This window comes from Eptesicus fuscus, chromosome 7 (genome assembly GCF_027574615.1).
Source record: "Eptesicus fuscus isolate TK198812 chromosome 7, DD_ASM_mEF_20220401, whole genome shotgun sequence".
Taxonomy (NCBI): domain Eukaryota; kingdom Metazoa; phylum Chordata; class Mammalia; order Chiroptera; family Vespertilionidae; genus Eptesicus; species Eptesicus fuscus.
Window position 1 is genome coordinate 43,753,407 of NC_072479.1, and position 24,395 is coordinate 43,777,801.

Genomic DNA, 24,395 nt, shown 5'->3' on the forward strand with positions numbered 1-24,395 from the left:
AGGGAGGAGCCTGCGACCAAGATATGTGCCCTTGACCAAAATCGAACCCAGGACCCTTCAGTCTGCAAGCCAATACTCTATCTACTGAGCCAAACCAGCTAGCGCTGGCAGATCCTTGATAGAATTTTTTGATGGAATTAATTAATTAATTAAATATTTTATTGATTTTTTTTTTACAGAGCGGAAGAGAGAGGGATAGAGAGTTAGAAACATCGATGAGAGAGAAACATCGATCAGCTGCCTCCCGCACACCTCCTACTAGGGATGTGCCCGCAACCAAGGTACATGCCCTTGACTGGAATCGAACCTGGGACTTTTCAGTCCGCAGGCTGATGCTCTATCCACTGAGCCAAACCGGTTAGGGCTGGAATAAATTTATTTAAATTAAGCAGTTATAGTAGTATCTCATGATATGGGAAGGAAAGTGGTTAATCAACTAGTATCAGATGTGCTTCTTTCAATGAAGCACCATGGTAGGTACTGGTGATTCAAAGATAAAAAGACAGGGTGTCTTTCCTTAAGAATTCACTTGCTACTGGAAGTCTAGAGTTTGAAGAAAAGTCCGTGTGGTCAACTTGGCTAGAGATAATAAAAAACCTTTCAAAATTGTGGGCCTTAATCCCAGGTTCAGTTCCAAATAAATCTTGAATATATTAGGGGCATTACAGTTTGTGAGCTGGAAAAATTCTTGAGAAAAGTTGGAAATTTTCTCTCTTGGGTTTTGACGCTGGCTGCAGAGCGATGGCTTCTGAGGGAAGAGGAGCCCGGTGAAAGGTGTGGCAAGGGATAGATATAGCTCTATATGCCATCACGAGCATGTTTCCCAGGGCTTCCCATTCTACTCTGCTGTTAAATTCTTCTGGGATACTCCTTGGAAAAGGAGATTTCCTTTTCATTTGGGAATTAAAAGAATTCACACACCTCCTGGAAATCAGGCTTTTTCATTGGCATGGCATAACTTTTAAAATAATGAAATCAGTTCTGATATGCAACTCAAGTTTTGACTTTTTTTTGTGGGGTAGGGGGTTGAGGCCCCAGTCTTACCAGTAAATTTGAGCTTTTGCTTAATGTCACAGATGGTGTGGTCAAAGTTTTTTGATTATGAAGCAATCTTTTAAAAAAAAAAATAGAACAGCCTAAGTGATCTTCCTCTATATAGACTGTATGTTATCTTTCACAGCATCTCATTGGAGAGGCAGCCTTGAGGGCTAAAGTAAGTAGGTTATCCTCTCATCTTCGAACACAAGCAACTCTCTGGCTGCTGTGAGTGACAAAGGCCGGGCGAAGTGGAGGGAAATGCGGTGGAATTGCATTTTGACGTCTGGGTTGCTGTTTGCCACTCTATCTCTTGCTATTGCCAAGCACAAGCAACCTTCCTTCACCAAGAGCTGTTACCCAAGGGGAACACTGTCCCAGGCTGTTGACATGCTCTATGTCAAGGCAGCGAGGCTCAAAGCAACAATTCCAGTAAGTACTAGGCTCTGCTTACAATGATGACCTACAGGACATTTCTAATTCTGGATAAAACTTATTTCTCTTTGTTTTGTTGTAGGAAGACAGCATAAAAAACATACGATTATTAAAAAAGAAATCAAAAAAGCTATTTATGGTAAGCCAGAGGGTCTTTCTTCTCCCCCAGGTTTCTAATTGTTTGATGTTTCCCCCCCTCGTTTAAATTTTCCCAGATGGTCATTAAGTAATAAACAGGGGGATGTTTCAGTGACATTTAACAAAAGCGATTCATGGTTTATCATATTCAATTTCTTATATCTTATTTATAGAAAAACTGCAGATTCCAAGAACAGCTTCTGTCCTTCTTCATGGAAGATGTTTTTGGGCAACTCCAATTACAAGTTTGCAAGGAAATGCACTTTGTGGAAGAATTTCACAGCCTTAGGCAGAAACTGAGCCGCTGTGTAAGTATGCATAGCAAACATGGTGAGTCTGACCCTACAAACCTACCTAGAAAACAGCATGTGTGAAGCCTCTCTCCACATCAAAGGGTGAGTAAAAGGGCCTAAGTGTTGGCTTGTAGTCCACATGGAGAGCTCATTTCTAGGCAAACAGGGTCAAATAACCATGCATAACTCAGAATGCCACTGTTTATTATATCTCAAGGATTGGCATATAAAACATATTGAAGCAAGCGAAACCAACATGGAATGCTACGCAAATACAGGGGTGGGCAAAAGTAGGTTTACAGTTGGTCATATGGAAAATAGTTAATAAATGATAATAGACAATGTGTTTTGTTTACTCACAACTGTTAACCTACTTTTTCCCACCAGTGTATTTATTTAATTTTTTTTTTATCATTCCCTCTTTATGATTCCCAAGTAGTTCATTCATTCATTTGATAGTTCTTAAGTACCAAGAACTATGTGCCCCACTATTCTAAGCTGTTTTCTTTTTCTTTCCCATATTGCTGAGAACTTCTAGACTGCCATGTCCTTGTTTATTGACTCAAGTTTTTATAGTTATATCTTTTTTAAGGCACGGTCTCAATCAAAACAAAACAAAGGGGTGGGGTATGTCTTCTTTGGGATCTAAATGATTTGATGCGGTGTATGGTCTCTGTCACCATAAGCAATGGGGGATTAATTAAGAAGATAAAAGTGACCACATTTCTATAAAAACACCCACCGTTAATAAAGACCAGTGTAGAAAAAAATAAAACGAAACACAACATTAAGGTATCTGCGCAATATTAGTTGCCTTGCCTCTGTGGGGAGTGTGGAGTATTTTCCGTGACCGGGTTCCGAGCGTGCCTCCTGCGGCTGTGCCTTGCAGGTGGTGCGAAGAGGGGAGTGATAATGGCTGCAACCCTTGGGATGGCAAGTGGAAGCGAGCTCTCTGCTCTTGGGCAAGATGGTTACTGAGACCTAAATGCTGGGCAGTTGGAGGTGGATTTTTATTTTTCAGGAGTTAGGATATTTTTGTCTTGTGGTCCGTGAAAGGGTCAGGAATCCAAATCATAGCCCATAACACAGAGGCATTTTGTAAGGGTGAGCTGGTCAGTTAGGCAAAAAAAATTCATTGAATCTATGTTCCCTTTTCTTTGGTTAGTTTGTGTTTAGGTCATGTCCTTGTTTGGGACTTGGGCTGCATGATTTTTAAATAAACTTTCTCGTTTCACTAAAATAACAATAATGATTAAAAATTACAAACCGGTACCTCTTTTTAGACCACAGAGAGATTGCTCTGGGCCAGTTCCTTTCCCTGAAATCATGGAAAGGCCGTCAATCATCTTGGGTTTATTCTATATTTAATCTATAAACTCTTATTAAGGCAGTGAATAGTATAGTCTCTTAAATTTAAGTGGAATTATTATATAATTTTATATTTCTTTTGGCCTCCCTGATTAGATGATTATTCTCCCAAGGAAGAGAGTTTTTAGCGCTAAAAGACTTGAAGAGGGGGAGAATAATCCATGGAAGCAGCTGCTATTGGGGGAAATAGAGACCCGTGGCAGTGACTGCAGCCTAGAATGGGGTCATCCAAAGGACCAGCAAACTGTTCCCATTTCAGTATCTGGAAACAGGCATCCTTTTCGGCTTTATTTTGTTAGTACCGTCTGTTTTCCTTTTGCTAGAGAACCTCGGCTCCTCTGTGTAGGTGCTATCGTTTGCATTAGCCATCCGATTTAATTTAATGTTATTTTAAATGAAGTTTGTTAATGATAGTGAGGCGCTAGAAGAAATCCTTGCCTGATACAATACAGTGTTATCTGAACATCTGGACCCCTCTCCCGCCCCCCACCCCACCTCCCTTCCCAAGCCTGTCTGTTTTTACCATTAATCCAGTTTTCTTGGCTCAAATAGCTAGAAAACAGATAATGACAGTCCAAACCAGGCTGAAAAACTTAGAAAACACAGAACTGTATAGGAACTCTGGTTTTCCTTGATTTGTTTTTCAAGTGTTTTCCTAAAGGGACCTCAGTCTGTCAATGTAGATGCCCTTTCAGGGACTTGGGCCACCGCAGCACAGCGTGGCACTTTTGGCGGGTTGTGGCCCTTTACCTAAGTGGCTGGCTCCCCCTTATGGCCAAATGGCAATACAACACCCAATCAACCTCCCCAACAGCCACCTAGCTCATTTACTTCTTACATTCTCCCACCTGTAGCCAACCATTGTTAGCTTCAGTTAATTTGTCTCAGGAGCTCTGGACTTTATGCCCTGGGGTGTATCTGCCACCTTTAGGAAACTGAAAAAGAAAGTCAGAGGATTAGCCTGAGCTTTGGAAAGCCTTCTCAGACTTTTGCTTTAAGAACTAGGTACTTGTGTTTCATCTTTTGGCCAATCACATTTTTTTTTTTCAACAGAAGCTGGTATCAATGTAATATAAATTTACTCAGCATCTAATATTGGTGGAATTCTAAAATAGTGATTGGGGCAGGGTTAAGCATGGAGAAGTTATAAAATATGAAGTAGGCAACATTAACCTAAATGTGATATTAATAAAGAATGGGCATTAAATATAATCAATATATAAACAGCCAATATAGAAAGTAATTACACTTGCTGTATTTGTCCGGTTGTCCTTGCTATCAAGGTTATTATGGGAAAAATTAGTTAAAACACAAACCTTTCACTCTAGGAGTTTTGCAGTGTGTGTGTGTGTGTGTGTGTGTGTGTGTGTTGTGTGTGTGTGTTGGTGGAAGGATCCTAGTGGGGAAAGGAGAGCATGATCACTATACACACATTTATAACAGGAGGGAGAAAGAAAAAGCACCATAGTAACAGTACTAGTCAAGCTCTGGGGATTCAGAGTAGAGAAATTCGAATGTCTAAATGGAGCAGGAAAAGTGTCAAGGAGGGACTTTGAGAGGGACCTCGAGTTTTGGGGGTTTTATTTCTCTGGAACCGCGACGTATTTCAAAGCGGTTATTCCCATAATCCAGAAATAGAAGAAAATGGCCCAACCTTTGTTTCTGGGACCCAGAACTCTAAAACTAATGCTTAGGTTAGTGTGATGCTATAGTCTAAATAGGAGCTGGAGGTGTTGATTTTTTTTTCATCCAACACTGCATTTATGGTGTTGTTTCCAGAATTAAATGTCGTCTGAGTGCAAAACAGTTGACTTATATACAGAATTTTGGGATATTATCTATTTGCTTAATGTGAGTACTTGGAGTTTGAGTTTATATCAGCCATAAATCATTGGTATGTGTTCTTTTGAAAATGCCCCCCTCCAAAACCTGGAAATAACAAAAAAAGCAAATTATATGATACTAGAGGCCCCGTGCATGAAATTCGTGCATGGGTGTGTGTGTCCCTCAGCCCAGCCTGCACCCTCTCCAATCTGGGACCACTCGAGGGATGTCCGACTGCCCGTTTAGGCCCAGGCTTAAATGGGCAGTCGGACATCCCTCTCACAATCCAGGACTGCTGGCTCCCAACTGCTCGCATGCCTGCCTTCCTGATTGCCCTTAACTGCTTCTGCCTGCCAGCCTGATTGCCCCTAACTGCCCTCCCCTGCAGGCCTGGTCACCCCTAACTGCCCTCCCCTGAAGGCCTGGTCTCCCCCAACTGCTCTCCTCTGCAGGCCTGGGTCCCCTGCAACTGCCCTTCCCTGCAGGCCCAGTCACCCCCAATTTCCCTCCTCTGCCAGCCTGGTCACCCCTAACTGCCATCCCCTGCTGGCCATCTTGTGGTGGCCATCTTGTGTCCACCTGGGGGCAGCCATCTTTGACCACATAGGGACAGCCATCTTGTGTGTTGGAGTGATGGTCAATTTGCATATTACTTTTTTATTAGATAGGATAAATTGCTTCATGTAACTTAGCGAATCCAACAAGTATTTATTTTGTATCCTAATACATTGAAATAATAATAAAAATTACTATAACTCTTTATAAACTGTTACCTTGTAATGGTGATTTAAAATGTGCTGGTTCTATGTGATTGTTTTATTTCTCTTGACACTTTCCCCTACATCATTAATATTTATTGAGCATTTATTGACATCCTATATAATAAAACCCTAATATGCAAATCGACCGAATGGCGGAACAACTGGTCGCTTTGACGCATACTGACCACCAGAGGGCAGACGCTCAATGCAGGAACTGCCCCCTGGCAGTCAATGCACTCCCACATGGGGAGCACTGCTCAGCCAGGAGCCAGAAGCCGGGCTCAGGGCTGGTGAGTGCAGTGGTGGTGGTGATGGGACCCTCTCCTGCTTCTGTGGCAGCGCAAAGGACCCCTCGGGGGACATCCCCAGAGGGGTCCCGGACTGCGAGAGGGCACAGGCTGGGCTGAGGGAAACCCCCCTTCCCCCAGCGCTGTATGAATGTTGTGCACCAGGCCTCTAGTTTTAAAATAACCACCCAGGATTGTTAAAAAACAATTACTCTGCTAAAGATGCAAAGATATTTTAGTCCTGATAATGTTTTAAAGTATCATAATCTGCCCTATTTTGCCAGATGGAAGTTGACTCTGGATGAATTAGTTGATTTTATGTTGAGCTAGGTGGAATTTTTCACTTATTAAGAGCAAAGTACTAAATTACTCCTTTAAAATTGACAGTAAATTCCTTGGTATTTTTAGGAGGGTTTGTGTTGGGGAAATACTATAATTTCAGTGATGGAATACTCATGTATTACATTACCAAATATAATTATATTGGGTTGTATCTGAGTTATCCTTCATTGGGGTTGTTTTGTGTCACCAGAGAAAACACTTAAAAACAAAGCCTAGTACAATCAGGAATTAGATAGTGGATCACATGTTGCCAGCTGGAGATGCTCAATATCTCTTTCCATTATGCAGCTGACATGGAACTTTAAGGTTACTGGCAATAGATCAGGATACAACTCTTTTAACACTATTATCACGAACTAACCATTGAACATTTCTAGGTTCAAAGAACATTTAGCTTTCTTAGTTCAAAATTCAGATACAAAATTAAAATGTCCATGGCAAAGAAATATTTCTGTTTCCCCCTTCTTACTTGTTCTTTCCCAGGTAACATTGTGCCACTTACTACCATGTGATGAAGGCAAGGAAACAATTATCCACATTTTGAGAGTTTATGGATTTATACTTAACTGGAGGCCCAGTGCATGAGTTCATGCATGGGTCGGGTCCCTCGGCCTGGCTGGCAACCAGGGCTGATTGAGGCTGTGGGAGGTTGGCCAGTCAGGGGGATGGGGTGCCGGAGGTTGGCTGGCCACGGGAGGTTGGCTGTTGGAGGGAACTGACCACCAGGAGGCAGCTCTTGAGGTGAGTGTCTGCCTCCTGGTGGTCAGTGCACGTCATAGCGACTGGGCATTCGGTCGCTTAGGCTTTTATATATATAGATGTGTAGCCATGGAGTGGCTGAAATCAAGGGTTTTTGTTCCCTTCCTTCTTTCATTTTTTTCTTCTTCTTTCCTCTCATCTATCTCTCCTCTCATAAAATATTTTCAGAATATTTTATGTACCTGCTCTGAGTCAATTTGCTGAATAGCCAATTTGCAAAATGAGCAACTTTTTGAATCCGTTGTTTCTTTTACCTATCTAGTTTTAGTTGACTTGCTTTATTTTATCTTCATATAAAAGAATTCCTTTGTTTTAAGGAATATTCTAATTTTTCTTGGTTTCAGGTTTCTACCTTTGGAATTGGGGACTGAGTAGCAGAGAGAAGGGAGATTGGAGGAATAAAGAAGAGTCATAATAAGGGAATTGTTTTGAAAATGCAGAATTTTTATAAATACACTTAACATGAATCTGTTCTTATACATGAGAAAAATGCATTTGTAAGAATTCCCCTGAGTGAAGAATACATTCAAGCATATAGTATGTACAGATTTCAGTATCAGAAAGACACTAATTGCTGAAACAAATACTCCCACGAATTTTAGTGGCTTTACATTTTATTATTTTTTTAATCCTTACTAGAGGACATGCTTAGGGAGAGGAAGGGAGAGAGAAAGAGAGAGAGAGAAGAGAAAGAGAGAAACATTGATTGTCTGCCTTCTGTATGTGCTCCAAACTGGGATTGAACCCAAAACCCAGGTATAGTACCCTGACTGGGAATTGAACCAGCAACCTTTCAGTGCACTCAATGACACTCAACCAACTGAGCTACCTGGTAGGGCAATGGCTTTACGTTTTAGAACTTTATTTCTTTCCCATGTAAATTACAGTTGCATTTTTCTGGATGAGGTTGCTTTCCTCCACATTATGAATGAGGGATCCAGGCTTCTATATTGTAGCTCTTTCATTCCCTACACTTTTCACATTTAGTCAGGTGAAGGGGGATGAGAGCAAGAAGCCATATTTTCTTATAGCCTTGTTCCCAAAATGACACATAGCATTCTGCTCATATGCCATTGGCAAGAAATACTCACATGGCCACAATAACTGCAAGGAACCCTGGGAAATGTAGTCTAGCTTATGGCCAAGAAAAAGAAATAAATTTTTGTAAATAGCTAGCAGTCTCTGATATAATTTTTTTTAAAGTATTTGTTTATTAGTATATTATTTATGACCAGGGATATAGCCTTCATGAGCATGTTACAGTGAGTGGAACACTTTTTCCACTCAGAATAATTATTTTGAGATTTATTCCTGTTATTGAGAGTATCAATAATTTTTTTATTGTCAAGTAGTAGTCCATTGAAATGATATAACACAATGTATTTGCCTACATATATATATATATTATATAGGCCCGGTGCATGAAATTTGTGCATGGGGCGGGAGGTGTCCCTCAGCCCAGCCTGCACCCTATCCAATCTGGGACCCCACAAGGGATGTCCGACTGCCCAATAGAATTGGGCCTAAACGGGCAGTCAGACATCCCTCTCACAATCCAAGACTGCTGGCTTCCAACTGCTAGCCTGCCTACCTCACTGATTGCCCCCAACTGTTTCTGCCTGCCAGCCTGATCACCCCCTAACCACTCCCCTGACAGCCTGATTGATGCCTAACTGCTCCCTGCCAGCCTGATTGCCCCTAACTGCCCTCCCCTGCAGGCCTGGTCCCCCCAACTGCCCTTCCCTGCAGGCCTGGTTGCCCCCAACTTCCCACCTCTGCCAGCCTGGTCACCCCTAACTGCCCTCCCCTGTAGGCTTGCTTTCCCCCAACTGCCCTCCCTTGCAGGTCTGGTCCTTCCCAACTGCCCTCCCCTGCTGGCCATCTTGTGTCAACATGGGGGCAGCCATCTTTGACCACATGGGGGCAGCCATCTTGTGTGTTGGAGTGATGGTCAATTTGCATATTACTCTTTTATTAGATAGGATAGAGGCCTGGTGCACAGATAAGGGCCGGCTGGTTTGCCCTGAAGGGTGTCTCGGATCAGGGTGGGGGTTCCCTTGGGGCATGGGGCGGCCTGGGATAGGGGCCTGTGGTGGTTTTCAGGCTGGCCACACCCCCCAGCGACCCAAGCAGAGGCCCTGGTATCTGAGATTTATTTATCTTCTATAATTGAAACTTTGTAGCCTTGAGTGGAGGCCAGGGCCGGCCAGGGTGGGCGGGAAGCTTGGCTTCCTCCATCACCAGGGGCAACCCAAGCCTCCTGCTCTCTCCAGCTCTGTGGCTGCCGCCATATTTGTTGGGTTAATTTGCATGCTTGCTCCTGATTGGCTGGTGGGCATGGCTTGTGGGTGTAGCAGAGGTACGGTCAATTTGCATGTTTCTCTTTTATTAAGTAGTATTTATATATATCTCCAGATTTTAGCTGTCACAAATAAAGCTTCCATGATTATTCATACTACAATTCATTTTGTTGATTTCTCAATGCACCCCTTTTTAGTTTAATAAATTTTCTCTATTACTTTTCTGTTTTTATTAAGTTGATTTCCATTATGAACTTTACTATTTCTTTTTTTTTCTGTTAAATTTGGGTTTAATCTGCTCTTTTCTTTGTAGTTTCTTTAAAATTTTTTTTTTAAATTGATTTCTGAGAGGAAGGAAGAGGGAGAGAGAGAAAAACTTCAGTGGTGAGAGAGAATCATTGATTGGCTGCCTCCTGCAAGCCCCCCACTGGGGATCAAGCCTGTGACCCAGGCATGTGCCCTTGACCAGAACTGAACCTGGGACCTTTTAGTTCACAGGCCGATGCTCTATCCACTGAGTTAAACTGGCTAGGGCTATAGTTTCTTAAGGTGAAAGTTTGGGTCATTAACTTGAGATCTTTCAGGTTTCTTTTAAGGCTGAAGCTGAGGTCGTTAGTTTGAGATTTTCTGTCTTTTCATATAGTGTCATAAATTTCCCGTTAAATATTGGTTTTCTACATACCCCACTCTTTGATGTAGTGCTTAATTTTCATTCTCTTTAAAATGCTTTCTAACTTCCTGTTTGATTTCTTCTTTCATCCAGGGGTTATTTAGAACAGTGTTACTAGTATTTGTATATATGGGGACTTTTCCAGATACTGCTTTGATTTTGATTTCTAATTTGATGACATTTTGGTAAGAGAACATACTTTATGTGACTTGAATCCTTTTATATTTGTTGAGCCATCTTTTATGGTCCCAAATTTGGTCTATTTAAGCAAATGTTCTATGTATATTTAAAGAGAATAGATATTATGCTTTGGGTATAGTGTTTTATAATATCAATTAGATCTAGTTGTTACTGTTTCCCAATTATTCTACATCTTCACTGATTTTCTTTCTACTTATCATATCAATTTTTGATATCTCTGACATTAATAGTGGATTCCTTGATTTTTTCCTTGAAGTTCTATCAGTACTCATGTTAGAAATCCATGTATTTTGAAATTCTGTTATTAGGTACATAAATGTTTATGATGTTAGTGTCATCTTGATGACTTGATCCTTTCATTGTTATAGAATTACCTATTGTTCCTAATAATATTCTTTGAACTGAAACTCTTTTTTTCTGCTACTAATAGAATCACTCCAGCTTTCTTTCAATTAGTATTAACATGATATATCTTTTTTTATCCTTTTCTCCTAACTTATTTGTGCCTTTTATTTAAAATGAGTGTCTTGTAGGCAGCATATATTAGGTATTGTTTGTTTTTTTAAATGCACTCTAACAAATTCTTTTTCTTTTTTGCATGTTTAGACCATTTACATTTAACATGATTACCAATATACTTGTGGTTAAATCTGCCACCATGCTGTTTGTTTCCTATTTTTCCAGTCTATTCTTTGTTCCATATCCTCTTTTTCTTTCTTCTTATTGACTGACTTTTAATGATTCCATTTTATCCCTTTCAATGACTCATCAGTTATAATGCTTATGTGTTTTGCTATTTTTGAGACTCTTCATTTTTTCATGTAGGACCAGGTTTCTATCTAATATTATCTTTCTCTTTGAAGAATTTCACTTACCATATCTTGAGTACAGTTCTATTGTTGATGGATTCTTTCAATTTTTATGTCAGAAATAAAGGCTTTAAGTCCCCCTTACTTTTGAAATATACATTTTTCTGATTATAGAATTCTAGGTTGATAATTTCTTCCCCCACCCCCAATATTTTAAAGATGTTGCTCTGCTGTCTTCAGGCTTGCATTGTTTCTGACAAGAAATCTGCTTCCATTCTTATCTTATTCCTGTCTTTTTTTTTTTTTTTTTTTGGCTTTTCCCTTTTAAGGGTTTTCTCTTTTTACTTGTTTTAAGCAATTCAATTATGGTGTGTATTGGTGTAGTTTCCTTTATGTTTCTTGTGTTTGGAGTTAATAAGATTCTTGCATCTGTTAAGTTTCAGTTTTTATAAACTTTGGAATTTTTTTTGGCCATCATTTATTCAAAATTTTTCTTCTCTACCTTCTTCTTAGAATTCTAATTGCATATATTTTAAGCCATTGGTAGTTGTCCCACAGTTAATTTTAGTTTTTTTCCCATGTTTCAGTGTAGATAGTTTCTGTTACTGCATCTTCAAGTTCATTAAACTTTTTTTCTTTAGTGTTTAATCTGCTGTTAATCTCATTCAGTATATTTTTTCATCTTAGACATTGTAGATATTATCTATAGAAGTCTAAATTGGGTCTTTTAATATTTTCCATTTTCTTAATGTGATCAATGTTTCTTAAGCTTCTAGAACATATAGAATAATTTATAGTTGCTCTTTTAATATTCTTGTCTGTAATTCTAAAACTTATATTAGTTTAAATATTTGATTTTTTTCTGCTCATTATAAGTTATGTTTTCCTGCTTTTTTGCATGCTTGGTAATTTTTGATTAGATGTCAATCATTCTATATTTTATCTTATTGGGCCCTAGATATTTTTTGTGTTCCTGTAAATATTCTTAAACTTTGTTTGGGGAGACAGTTAAATTGCTTGAAAATAGTTTGATTCTTTTAGATCTTGTTTTTAAGTTTTGTTAGTTAGGATTAAAACATTATTTTGTCTAATTCTACTTAGTCAACACATTTCAGTTAACTTTACCCAAATCCCTGTGCATTCTCTTTTCCCTCTCTTCTTTTTCTTCTTGTAATTAATTTGTTAAAGAAATTGAGTCACTTGTTTAAAGAGGTTTTCATAGTCTATATTTTGCTGATTGCATTTTCATAGACTAATCCTACCTAATAAAATAGTAATATGCAAATTGACCGCACCTTCGCTATGCCAAGCCACGCCCACCAGCCAATCAGGGCGAGTATGCAAATTACCCAACAAATATGGCGGTTAATTTGCATACGCTGAGGGAGGGAGGAGTGAAGACTGAAGACAACTTAGAAGGAAGAGGGAGGAAAAGCAGAAAGCAAGGTGGCTGCCAGAGGGAAAGCCCGGGCAGGGCGGAGCCGGGCGGAGCAGGGCAGGCTGCAGCGGTGCATGGGTGCAGGCGTGGCGGCCACAACGGCGGTGGCAGCGGCAGCGCACGTGGCTGCAGCGGCCGCTTGCAGGATTCTTCCTGCAAATGGGCTACTAGTTTAATATATTCTTTTCTTTATTTCCCATACATTAGTAATTACATATAGAGACTTGATCAGGTTCATGCTTGATGTTTTGGCTAGATTAGTTCATATGTAGTGTTGTGTAGTTTCATTAAGAGGCACATAATATATGGCATCCATTTTTATCACTTTTGCTGTCATTGGTAATTATTGTCTATATCTATTCATAAGGCATTGCAAAATGATATTTAAAAATTCTATTATGCTTTATTTATTAGCATGAATGTACTATAAACAGAATATAACTAGTACTAACTATTTGATTGTCCTGAGGAACTTATCATGTAAGAAAGGCAGGAAAATACTTAATTTTTATTTATTTACCAGATTTCAATATAAGGAATTAATTTTCGAACATTCTTTCAAGTTTGTCAATGAGTTGTTATTTTCTCTTCATTTCATTATTAACTCATGGACTTAAATTATTTTTTTTTTATTTTTGAGAAGCCTTTCTAATTTCTATAAGCATCCTGCCTTTTGGGTTTCTTTGCAAGTCTACTAAGACTGGAATCTTCTTTAACTACTCTTAAGACATAGTACCAAAAAAAGAAAGATATGGTACCATAGCCTGGCCGGTGTTGCTCGGTGGTTGAGTGTCACCCTCTAAACCAGGAGGTCATGATTAGATTCCTGGTCAGGGCACATGCTCAGGTTGCAGGGTCAATCCCCAGTGTGGAGTATGCAGGAAGCAGTTGATCAATGATTCTCTCTCATTATTGATATTTCTATCTCTCTCTCTCTCTCCCTTTCTCTCTGAACTCAATAAAAAATATATTTTTAAAAAGATATAGCACCTTGATAATTATCCTGAGATGCCCCAAGGTCTGAAATCTCCATTGTATTTGAATGTCATCTCAGTGTTTCTGGTAACATTCTGAAGATTTTGTAGCACCTATTAAAATGTTATATTTTTACTTAATCTGATTTGGATAATTTAGATAGTATAATTATTAAAAGAGAATAAAGTATGGGTAACATAAAGTACCTTTATTTTTATAACCTTTGCTAGCCATTGTATTTGGCTAAATGGTATTTGCGAAGTTGACCTATGCATATGTAAGAAGACATTTTAAAGGTTTTTATAGAACTGAAATACTCTGACTTGAAATGGAATTTAATAGTTGCTTAATTGAATTCACAAAATAATTTGCCTAATTGCTAATAATCAAAGTTGAAACTGAAAAAAAATTCCATTAGTTTTCAAGATTTTATCATCTACTTTAATTAGCATTTTGAGAGCCTGAATAGTAATTGGTAATTAGAGAGATGCACATCTTTATATTGCGTGTAATTAACTTAAAGTCTGATAAGTCTTAGCAAATAGAATATTTGTATCTCCATTTCTTGGAGTGTGTTTGATAAGTAATTTTTATCATTAATTGCAACTAACTTATCAACTTGTGAAGCATTACTAATTATTTATCCTTGTAATTTCAAATATTTTTTAATTGCAATTGGTTGATCTGATAAAGCTAGATGTAGGAAGTGAGACCAACCCTGTTTTATTCTTTCATTAATTGCAAAGTCCAAATCTTGTCTTCAAGGATAGCAATAATCTCAGCTTGTGGTTGTTGGAAGAAATAAATGAGATAATATATCAAAGTGCCTAGCATTTAATAGTTCTGTAAAATTGGTTGTGTCTTTCCTTACTCTTTTCATACACAGAACACTAATTTTCTTCTATTTACCTTTTCTCAACAATTTCCAAAAGAGTAATTCTCCTAAACAATCAAATAGCTTTCTAGTATCTACTGTTAGTGTTTACTTGCATTATGTGTATAACATATAGTAGAACTTTGATTTCAAGATAAATAGATCAAGTAATTGGTTTTAACCTTGGTTAAATATATTTTCTTTTTCTTTTTTGGTGCTCATCTATATTTTAGTTTTACTTTTTTTATTGTTGACACTATCACAGATGTCCTCCACTTCTACCCCGACCCCTTTGTCTACTTCCACCCAGCCCCCATGACACACACATACTGTTGTCTGTTACCATGAGCTATGCATATATGTTCTTTGACTAATCTCTTCATCTTCTTTTATCCAGTCCCTCCCACCCTGCTCTCCTCTGGCATCTCTTAGTTTGTTCTATGTAGCCCTGCCTCTGGTTCTATTTTGTCCATCAGTTCATCTTGCTCATTAGATTTCACATATTAGTGAGATCGTATGGTATCTGTCTTTCTCTGTCTGGCTTATCTCACTTAGCATAAGAACCTCTAGGTCCTTACATTACTGTCACGAAGGATGAGATCCTTCTTTATTACAGAGTCTAAGGTAACTATAGGTGAGTGAAATTATAGACACTAATTCGTATCAGATGATTCTGTTAGTTACATAGCATATAGAAATAGGGCATTGTTTTGTAACTCTCCTGATATATATTTACACAGATATTGGATATCTGTCTTGCTTTTTAAAAAGTAAATGTCTGATTATGAACTTGCTTTTGAAGAGACACATGGCTACAAGTTTATTACCCTTTTCTCCTTTCATGCACCCTATTTGGTTTCAAATATAGAAAAGCTTTCTTCCAATAATGTTAATTTAAAATTTTTCTTTTTAAGTTTCCTATAAACCTGTCTGGTATCAGTCATTTAGTGTTGATATCCTAATGCTCAACTTTTGCCAAAGTGATATAACATTTTAAAAAATCTATTTTCAAGATGGGCTATACTTATATACTGTCCTCAATTGTTATTCTAATGAACCTCAGAAAATATTTGTGATGTCACATAAAAAACTTCAAAAAGTTAATAAGATTTGCTGAAAAACCTATTGCTGTCATACAATAAAATAAAATTAATTTAATCTTTAATCTAATCCCTTATCATTGACATTCTGGGGGAAAGAAAATTTCAGGAAACCTAGGCCATGGCCAAAGTAGGAACTGCCTTAACCATTAAGGTTAACTAAAATAAACAAACAAACAAACAAATAAATAATAAAAAAACCTAAACAAACAAAAGGAAACAGAAAAGGATGGTTATAATCTGGGGAAGTAAATAAAATATATAAGATCTTACATATGGTTTTACACTCTTTGAATGGTTGGGAAAATATGGCATATACCTATAATAGGAGATAACATAATAAAACTCTTTTTGTAGAAAGGATTGGAGGTTGTTCTTTGTGAGAACACAGTGTGAGCAGTTATTTCTCTGAGAGACTATACATGTGTAGCTGTCCACTCACTGACACATATATTTCATTTTCTCAGAATTTTCAGTGGGGAGGGATTTTTCACTTTTGCTTTAACTATCATACAATACACATTTATATGGTTTTTCAAACACATGAGGATACTGTGGACACCAACTGAGGACTGTATTACTTGTTCATCCAATTGTTTCAAACAAAGCTCTAATGCTCATAAGTGCCTAAGACATGCTTCAAACTTACTAAACCAGTGTCCCAAAGCAGTAAGCTGATGCTTGCATTTCATTCATTGATTCATTTAGTAAACAAAAATTTGTTGAGTGTTAGTATTTGCGGAACACTATTCCAGAAGCCGGGGATTTAACAAAAATTGGCAGGAATCTCTGTCCTCGGAGAGCTCCTTGAAAATGCTTTCAGCCGGTTTCAGCTCGTCTCAGGTTGTGGCAGGTGCTGTGGAGCAAGCGCGCAGGAGGAGGTGCTGCAGTAGGGCTAATGGATATCAAGCCATGGATAATCGAGTCCGGGGATTTCAGCTCCGACCTCAAGGGTGTTTAGATCAACTCTGCTCTCTCCGGCCTTAGAACATCATGCTTCCTGTGCCTACTCATCCCTTGTCCCTGCTCCTTCCACTCCATCTTATCCTTCAAGATGCAACTCGCTTGTTTTTTCCTTCTAGAAGCCTTCTGGGATTCCACAGTCAGATTGTGTCTTTTCTGTCTCCCAGAGCAGTTGTATTTTTAAAACCACAGTATTTATCACATAGTACTGTAATTTTGCGTCACTGTCTCTCTGAATAGATGAACCATCACTTGAGCCCCAAGGCAATTTCCATCATGTTGGGTCATTTTATAAATCAACACTATGTGGGCGGAGATGCTACTGTATGCCCAGCATATGGTTAGTGTGCAATACAAATGTACTGACTTAATGAATGGTTAGGCCTTGTGTTTGTTATTCTATGACTATCTCACACCTTTCTTTGATCTGGTCCCTAGATATTCCAGCCTTACTAATAATTTACCTTTAGTCTAGATCATATCTGCTTTGGTTGAGTTTGTCAAATCATTCAGCCATTTTTACAATAAAACTGCAGATCAAAGTTTTCTGGGCAAAGAATATAGTCACAGGAATGCCTTAATAATATTTAACTTCTGTAATGGCCAGGATTTGGTTGGCTTCTTTGGTCTCCCACTTTCAGTGTTAAATCTTCAAATCCTAACATATGTGAATTTGATATTGCGCTATGTAACTTGCATCTTCTGTGCTTTGTGCTAATCCTTGCATGTAAGAACTTTGATATAGTGCCTTGGAATGAGGCAAGTATTACTTCTCTTTTCTATTGAGTTTCCTTTTTTTTTTCCTAATGGCAAGATTTGGGCCAACTACTTTTATGTTAGACTAGTGGCACGGTGCATGAAATCATGCATGGTGGGGGTCCCTCAGCCCGACCTGCACCCTCTCCAATCTGGGACCCCTCAGACATCCCTCTTGCAAACGGGAATGCTGGCTCCTAACCACTCACCTGCCTGCCTGCCTGGTTGCCCTTAACCACTCTGCCTGCCAGCCTGATTACCCTTAATTGCCCCCCCTCCCGGCCAGATCTCCCCCAACTGCCCCCCCCTGCTTGCCTGATAGCCCTCAACTGGCCCCCTCTGCCGGACTGCTCACCCCAACTGCCCCGCCCCCCAGCCTGATCACCCCCAACTCACCCCCCCTGCCAGCCTGCTCACCCCCAACTGCCCCCCCTGCCAGTCTGCTCACCCCCAACTGCCCCACCTGCTGGCCTGATCGCCCCCAACTGACCCCCCTGCCAGTCTGCTTACCCCCAAATCCCCCCTCCGCCAGCCTGATTGCCCCAACTGCCCCCCCCGCCAGCCTGATCACCCCCAACTGCCCCCCACTGCCTGTCTGCTCGCCCTCAACTGCCCCCCTTGCCGGCCTGCTTGCCTCCAACTGCACCCCTGCTGGCCTGATAGCCCCCAACTGGCCCCCCCTGTCGGCCTGCTCGCCCCCACTGACCCCTTCCCCCACCGGCCTATCACCCCCAATTGCCCTCCCCTCCTGGCCTGATCGCCCCTAACCTCCTCTGCCTCAGCCCCGCCACCATGGCTTTGTCTAGAAGGATGTCTGGAAGGTGTCCCGGTCTAATTAGTGTATTACCCTTTTATTAGTATAGATAATTTTAGGCTAGAAGGACTTGTATCTGATCAAACTATTCATTTATAAGATAATGGGCAGACTTCTTTAAATTATCTCCAGACCTACTAACGTGGCTGAAACTAGGCTTGCTATTTCTAGAACTTTCTTTTGTAGTTCCAATCTGAAAAACAAATGAACAAAGAAAACAAAACACATATACACATACACACACACATACTACACACAGCGTTTCTTCTTTTATTTATTATCATGTTGTCCATTTTCAGGTTGAAATCTTTCTCTCTCTGCCAATCAGCTTCATCTCTTAAAGCCATTTCTGACATTTCCCCTTGTGTTATATGGAGCAGAGATCTTTGCGCTAATTTCCCTTTGAAACTGGAATTTGAAAGTTTTCAACAAGAGATTGGCTTAATTGAAATATTTTCCAAGTTATGCTGTTTATTTTTTTTCAGTTTAATATAGTGTTTTTAATTAAAGACTCTGGAGTGAGAATATTTGGATTCAGATCTCAGCTCTTTCCCTTACTATGCATGAACATAGGCAGAATATTAACTTCCATGCTTCAGTTTCCCAGTCCGTAAAATGAGGGTAGTAATAGTACCTACCTCATAGGGTTGTTGTGAGGACTGAATGAATTCATATAACTAAAGCCTTCAGATTAGTGCCTGACATATAACACTAACATATTACATGTTGACTATTTTTACCTAACCATCTTCTCAGTATTTCTGTCTTCACTTGAAGGGGAATTGGATAAAGATGAGAGCTCCTGAAACTGCTGAATTTTTACCTCCTACCAGTAAACTTGTGCTTTGTTAATTTTTCTACCTACAACTCTTTTATCTACTAACACTACCTTGCTCATCATTATGTCTTTAGTACCTAGCAGGTGGCCCAACAAATAGTAGGCACTTTAGGAATGTTTAATGAATGAGTGAATTCTTTCCGACTGTTTTCTCTGACATTGGCTACCACTGTCCTGGATCTGTCATGCTTTGCCTTGGCCTCACAGGATTGGCTTGAGCTGAAATATCCTCTTCTTAATTCTGGACTCTTATCACAGGGACATCCAATCCCATGCTTGTGAAGCCCATCAACTGCACCTTAACCAGAACATTCATGTCTGCAGTCCTTCTGTGCCTCATCACCAAAGCCCTTCCCCCTAAGCAAGGTCTGACTGGAAGGCAGAGTCCCTGTCTGTGCAGAGTCATGACACCATCATCACTCTTAAGCCCCGAAACAGCATTCAGGATATAAGTCAAGTCATTTCAGTTATTTTCTCTTGATAGGAAAGGAACCTGAATGATGCCTCTTATCTCCACTTCTCCTCTTTGTATTTTGGCCCTTCATATTTTGGTCAACCAACGGGACCTGTTGGTTGACATTGGCCATGTTTCATTTGCTGTAATAGGTGTTGTCATTTAGCTGCTTCCACTTCATGAGTTTTAATTAAGTGTTATCTTTATCGATGTCCCGGACACTATGTTACCACTACTCTTGTGATACCTTGGGTGAGTGACTTATACATCTGGAGCTTGGTTTCCTTTTCGATAAATTGAGAACACTTGGCCTTGTAATCTCCTTGGTCTATTCTAGAGCTAAGGTTTTATGAGCAAAAACTAAATTGATAAATTAGATATTTTCACCTTTTTCTTTCCCTTTCTCTAATTAACTCTATGGAAATTTGTGGTAGAACAGAAGATGATGTTAATTCCTTCCTACTTATCTCCTAGGCCAGTGATGGGCAACCTTTTGAGCTTGGTGTGTCAAACTTCAGCAAAAAACTGAGCATAACTCAGGTAGTGTGTCACTTTGAGGAAAAAACATTATTTCGTGATATTTATAGTTTAAATAACATAAATGTATAATTGTTATATATAATTGTATTTAATAAACCAAAAACTAAATATTTAACTTACCTGCTTAATGAGTTCTTTGTTCATCTGTCAGTCTGTTTCTTTTGTTGGTTTTGATATTATTTAGCTTGTGTGGGGTGCCGTGAACTAAGATAAGTGAAGGGGAGGGGGAATTCTTTAACTAACCTGCCTATTAGTGACTTTTTGTTGCTGAATTTCATTGGCTAAATCTTCAATTGAAGGTTGGTATTTTGTACACTTCAGGCCCAAGCAAGCGCTACTAACTTCATCTGTCAATCTGTTTCTTTTGTTGATTTTGATATTATTTAACTCTGAGAATAAGGCCTCACAAAAGTATGTAGAGGGAAAAATTGTGAGTAAAGCCATTGCTATATTTTTCAGGGTGCTAAAAGTGTCTGGTAGTCGGTACCAGGCACTCCAAATTTCCTGTTCGTAGTGGCACTCCTCTTGATTCTCCAAGCGGCACCTTTCCAGATTCTCAAGCTTTGACCTCAAGTCGACAAACACCTGAGCCCAGATACTGTCTTGAAATTCTGCAAGTTGCATCTCCAAATCATCAATTTGCATCCATTGGAAACCATTTAATTCCAAACTACTGTAGACTACTACATCAGGATACTTAATTATTCTCATGGTCTGTTCTAGACTTCTAAATTGACTAAATCTATCACTAAACTGGTCAAGTAACGAGTCTAAAACATGCTGGTACTTCATATGCAAGAGTTCCATTTCATTTTGTACAGCTGCACTGGCCTTCTCAAAATACTTTGTTACTCAAGGAAAATACTTTTAAGTTTTAGTTTCTACATCTCGCTTGAAAATTTTAACTTTACTTTCAAAAGCTTTTATGTATCCAAACATAACGTCAATACTTTTGCCAAAACCTTGTCACTTTAAGTTCAGTTCATTAATACGAACAGAGAGATCTGTAAAAAACATCAGGGTGTTGATCCACTTATCATCATTAAGCTGAGGAAAGTTTCCCAGATCCTTATCGTCAAGAAATACCTTAATTTCTTCAAAGCACTCCACAAAGCACTCAAGAACTTTGCCTCGGCTCAGCCATCTTACATTATTGTACATCAGCAGTCCACTGTAGGTGGAATCAACCTCCAGTAAAAGTGCCGAAAATTCTTGCTTGTGAAGGGGGCGAGCAGCTATTAAATTAACTATTTTTGTAACAACTGACATAAAGTCATTTAAGTCAGTGAATCCTGCCTTGGCACATAAAGCCTCCTGATGGATAATACAATGAAAAGGCACAATCGAATGTCCAATAGCTTCTGTAAACAATTTGACAAATCTGACTTTTTCCCCCACCATATTTGGTGCCCCATCTGTCGTCACTGACACAACTTTAAAGATATCAATGCTTAGGTCACAAAATGTTTGTGTAACAACCTTACATATTTCGCTTCCTGATTTACTTGTTGACACTGATACTAACTTTATCAACTCTTCTCTCATTGTGAGATCATCAGAATATCGACCAATAATGGCCAACTGAGCATGTGATGTGACATCAGTAGTTTTATCAAGAGATATCGAAAAATATTTACACTTCCTTATGTCTCTCTTTAATTGATGTTGTACGTTTGTGTTCAGTCTCATTATTCGGTCTTTTATGATATTTCTACTGAGTGGTAACTCAGATATTCTCTTAATAATTGCATCTTTATTCTGCATGTCGTGAAATAGAACTGGTGCACATCTTCTGAGAGTTTCTTTTATAAATTATCCCTCACTGAGCGCTTTTCCATGCTGAGCTATAGAGTGAGCAATGATCAAACTTGCAGATGTTAAATTTGTAGAGCCTTTCATAAATTTAAGGATGGTATTCGATTGGCTCTTATAAAGGTGTAGCTGCCTGGAAATGTATTCCTTCCTTTCATCCTCACTTTTTTCCAAGAGCTGGGAATGATTAGTTTCAAAATGTCTATTTATATTCTATGTTCTGCTTACTACCGTTTCAGTACATAGAATGCAAAATGATCTGCCATTTTTTTCTATAAAGCCATACATCTCGGTCCATGTCTCTTGAAAGGGTCGGCCACTGCTACTACCACTTCCTTTACTTAATCTTAGTTTTTTATTTTTTGGGTTCTCCATCAGGGGGGCAGTGACAGAAGATAGAATTATAGATAGCTTGTTAGGCCTGCAGGCAATTAGGGGTTAACTAGCCTAACTAACCACAAAATGGTGCATAGAACTGTCTTTTAGGAAAGGGCAGGGTTAATAAGCAGAAATAGGGGTTAATAAGGATGCACAACAGTAATAGTGGTAAAATGGAGTCTGCACTATGGAGCAAGATGGTGTTCCTTATGTGAATTAAAATGGCTGCCGCTATTTCTAATGGCGGGAAACGGCACCCATAGCATGCCACAAACCCTCGCCTCTCCCAGCCTCCCCCTCACTTATCTCAGTAATGATGGATTAGAAATCCATGACACCCCAGAACAGTAGATAATGGTTGCTGTGGTTAACTGTTATTTGGTTACTGGTAATGGCAGGGCCCCCAGAGATGCGTCCTCCGTTGTGTTCCGCTGTTCCCTGCTCTGCTGGCGGAAGTGAGGGCAAAGATCCTGGCTTAACCGGAAGTCCCAGAACTAGACACTCTGTGCCGGACTTCTGTTGTTTTGGCCTACAGACCTCCGGCACAGCGTGTCTAATAGGGGAGGATGAAACATTTGCGACTAGAGTCTTGGAGTTAGAATCTAACTCCAAGACTCTAGTCGCAAATGTTTCATTCTCAGGAGCAGCAAATGTTTCATCCTTGGCATGCGGCCGCCTTAGGGGCCGCGAGTCATCAGAAATGGCTATGCGTGTCAGTGCTGACACGCGTGTCACAGGTTCGCCATCACTGTCCTAGGCAATCCTGTGCTCAGATAGGATTTGAAAATTCACTTCCTCAAGGGAGACTGGCAGTCTTTACCAGCCAGGCTATAAATCATCAGCCTCCTCCTTCTCTTAATTCAGAAATTAATATTGATTTCTTATTGCTTTCTCCTGGCAATTGACTCCTGAATATTGTACAGTGCAATGTACATAACAGCCACGGTAATTTTTCAAAAAGTAAAACTTTTTTGTCTTTCCCACATCTCTCATGCTGCCCACATCTCTCTTGTTCAATTGCTCCAGCCAAGCTTTTTTTCTTTCAGTTTCTAGAAAGCACTTAGTCTTTCCTGCCTCATAGCCTTTGCACACCTTTTCCTCTGCCTGAATATTCTCTCCTGTGCATCTTCCCTAACCAGCTCCATCTTTCTTTAGCTCCTAAAAAAATGGTTCCTTTTAATTTTTCAGATCTTAATTTAAATGTCATTCTTCAAAAGAGCCCTCCTTGACCAATTGAAAGTATGTCATTCCTATAAATCCCTATCACAGAGTCTCATGCATTACAAACACAGCTTTCACTGTAATTTGTAAACTTTAATTTTTGTTTCTTTTCTTATATATCATCTGCATCCACCATGAAACTGTATGCTCTGTGAGGACAGAGACCATGTATTATGTATTATTTATATCTATGCCCAGAACATAATACCTACTCAATAAGTGTTTTCTGAATAAATGAAAGTACTATTAGTGCCTCTTCAACAATATTATCTGTATTTACTGTTGATTTCTTAGATTTCCTGTGCTTCATCAGCTAGAGAGATGAAATCCATTACCAGGATGAAAAGAACATTTTATGGGGTAAGTATTCCAAATTCTTGCTTTTGAATACTGTGTTTTTTAAATCAACAAGATTTCTGCTTTTATATCTCTATTTTATCTGCAGATTGGAAACAGAGGAATCTACAAAGCCATCAATGAATTGGATATTCTTCTTTCCTGGATTAAACAATTCCTAGAAAATATTAAGTAATGCAAGAAGTCAATTGAGTTGCTTATTTTGAAATAGAATGAAAACCACCAGGAATAAATTTAAAACAGCGTATTTCTTTTTAAAATTCTGTACATAGTACTGACAGCAAGTTAGCTTCAGAATGGACTGGAGCAAGCATGTCAAACTTGCAGCCCTCAACAAATACTCATTAACGATGACTCATTTATTCCAGCCCTTTGTATTCAGCATGTCTCTATCGAAATAAACCTATGTTTCGATGAAAATTGAAGCTTTTGTTTTTTTTGCGGCGCACATAAACTTAAACCTTGTTTATTTGGCCCGTGTTAGCCTTTGAGTTTTACATGCTTGGACTAGAGAAATTTAACAAAATAAAGTTTTGTAGTACTTTCATTTTGAACATGTTTTGTTACTGCCAAACACATTGAATACATTTAATTGAAAGGTGTAGAATCAAAATTAACTCATGTAATATTTGTGGAGAGAAAATGGCAGATTT

General features: G+C 39.1%; 1 protein-coding gene across 1 annotated transcript; it reads left to right on the forward strand.

Moving 5' to 3' along the window:
* Window positions 1-1,296: 1,296 nt before the first annotated feature.
* Window positions 1,297-23,917, forward strand: IL26 (interleukin 26). The gene is made up of 5 exons (XM_008148765.3): window positions 1,297-1,467; window positions 1,553-1,609; window positions 1,782-1,916; window positions 23,680-23,745; window positions 23,831-23,917. The coding sequence occupies exons 1-5, from the start codon at window positions 1,297-1,299 to the stop codon at window positions 23,915-23,917; spliced, it is 516 nt and encodes a 171-aa protein (XP_008146987.1).
* Window positions 23,918-24,395: the final 478 nt, after the last annotated feature.

What these genes read in the sequence shown, in the direction of transcription:
- IL26 (XM_008148765.3), top strand. Translation starts at nt 1,297, where the DNA reads ATGCGGTGGAATTGCATTTTGACGTCTGGGTTGCTGTTTGCCACTCTA. An exon ending in GGCTCAAAGCAACAATTCCA is followed by an intron (nt 1,468 to 1,552) that starts GTAAGTACTAGG and finishes GTTTTGTTGTAG; the next exon opens with GAAGACAGCATAAAAAACAT. An exon ending in AATCAAAAAAGCTATTTATG is followed by an intron (nt 1,610 to 1,781) that starts GTAAGCCAGAGG and finishes TCTTATTTATAG; the next exon opens with AAAAACTGCAGATTCCAAGA.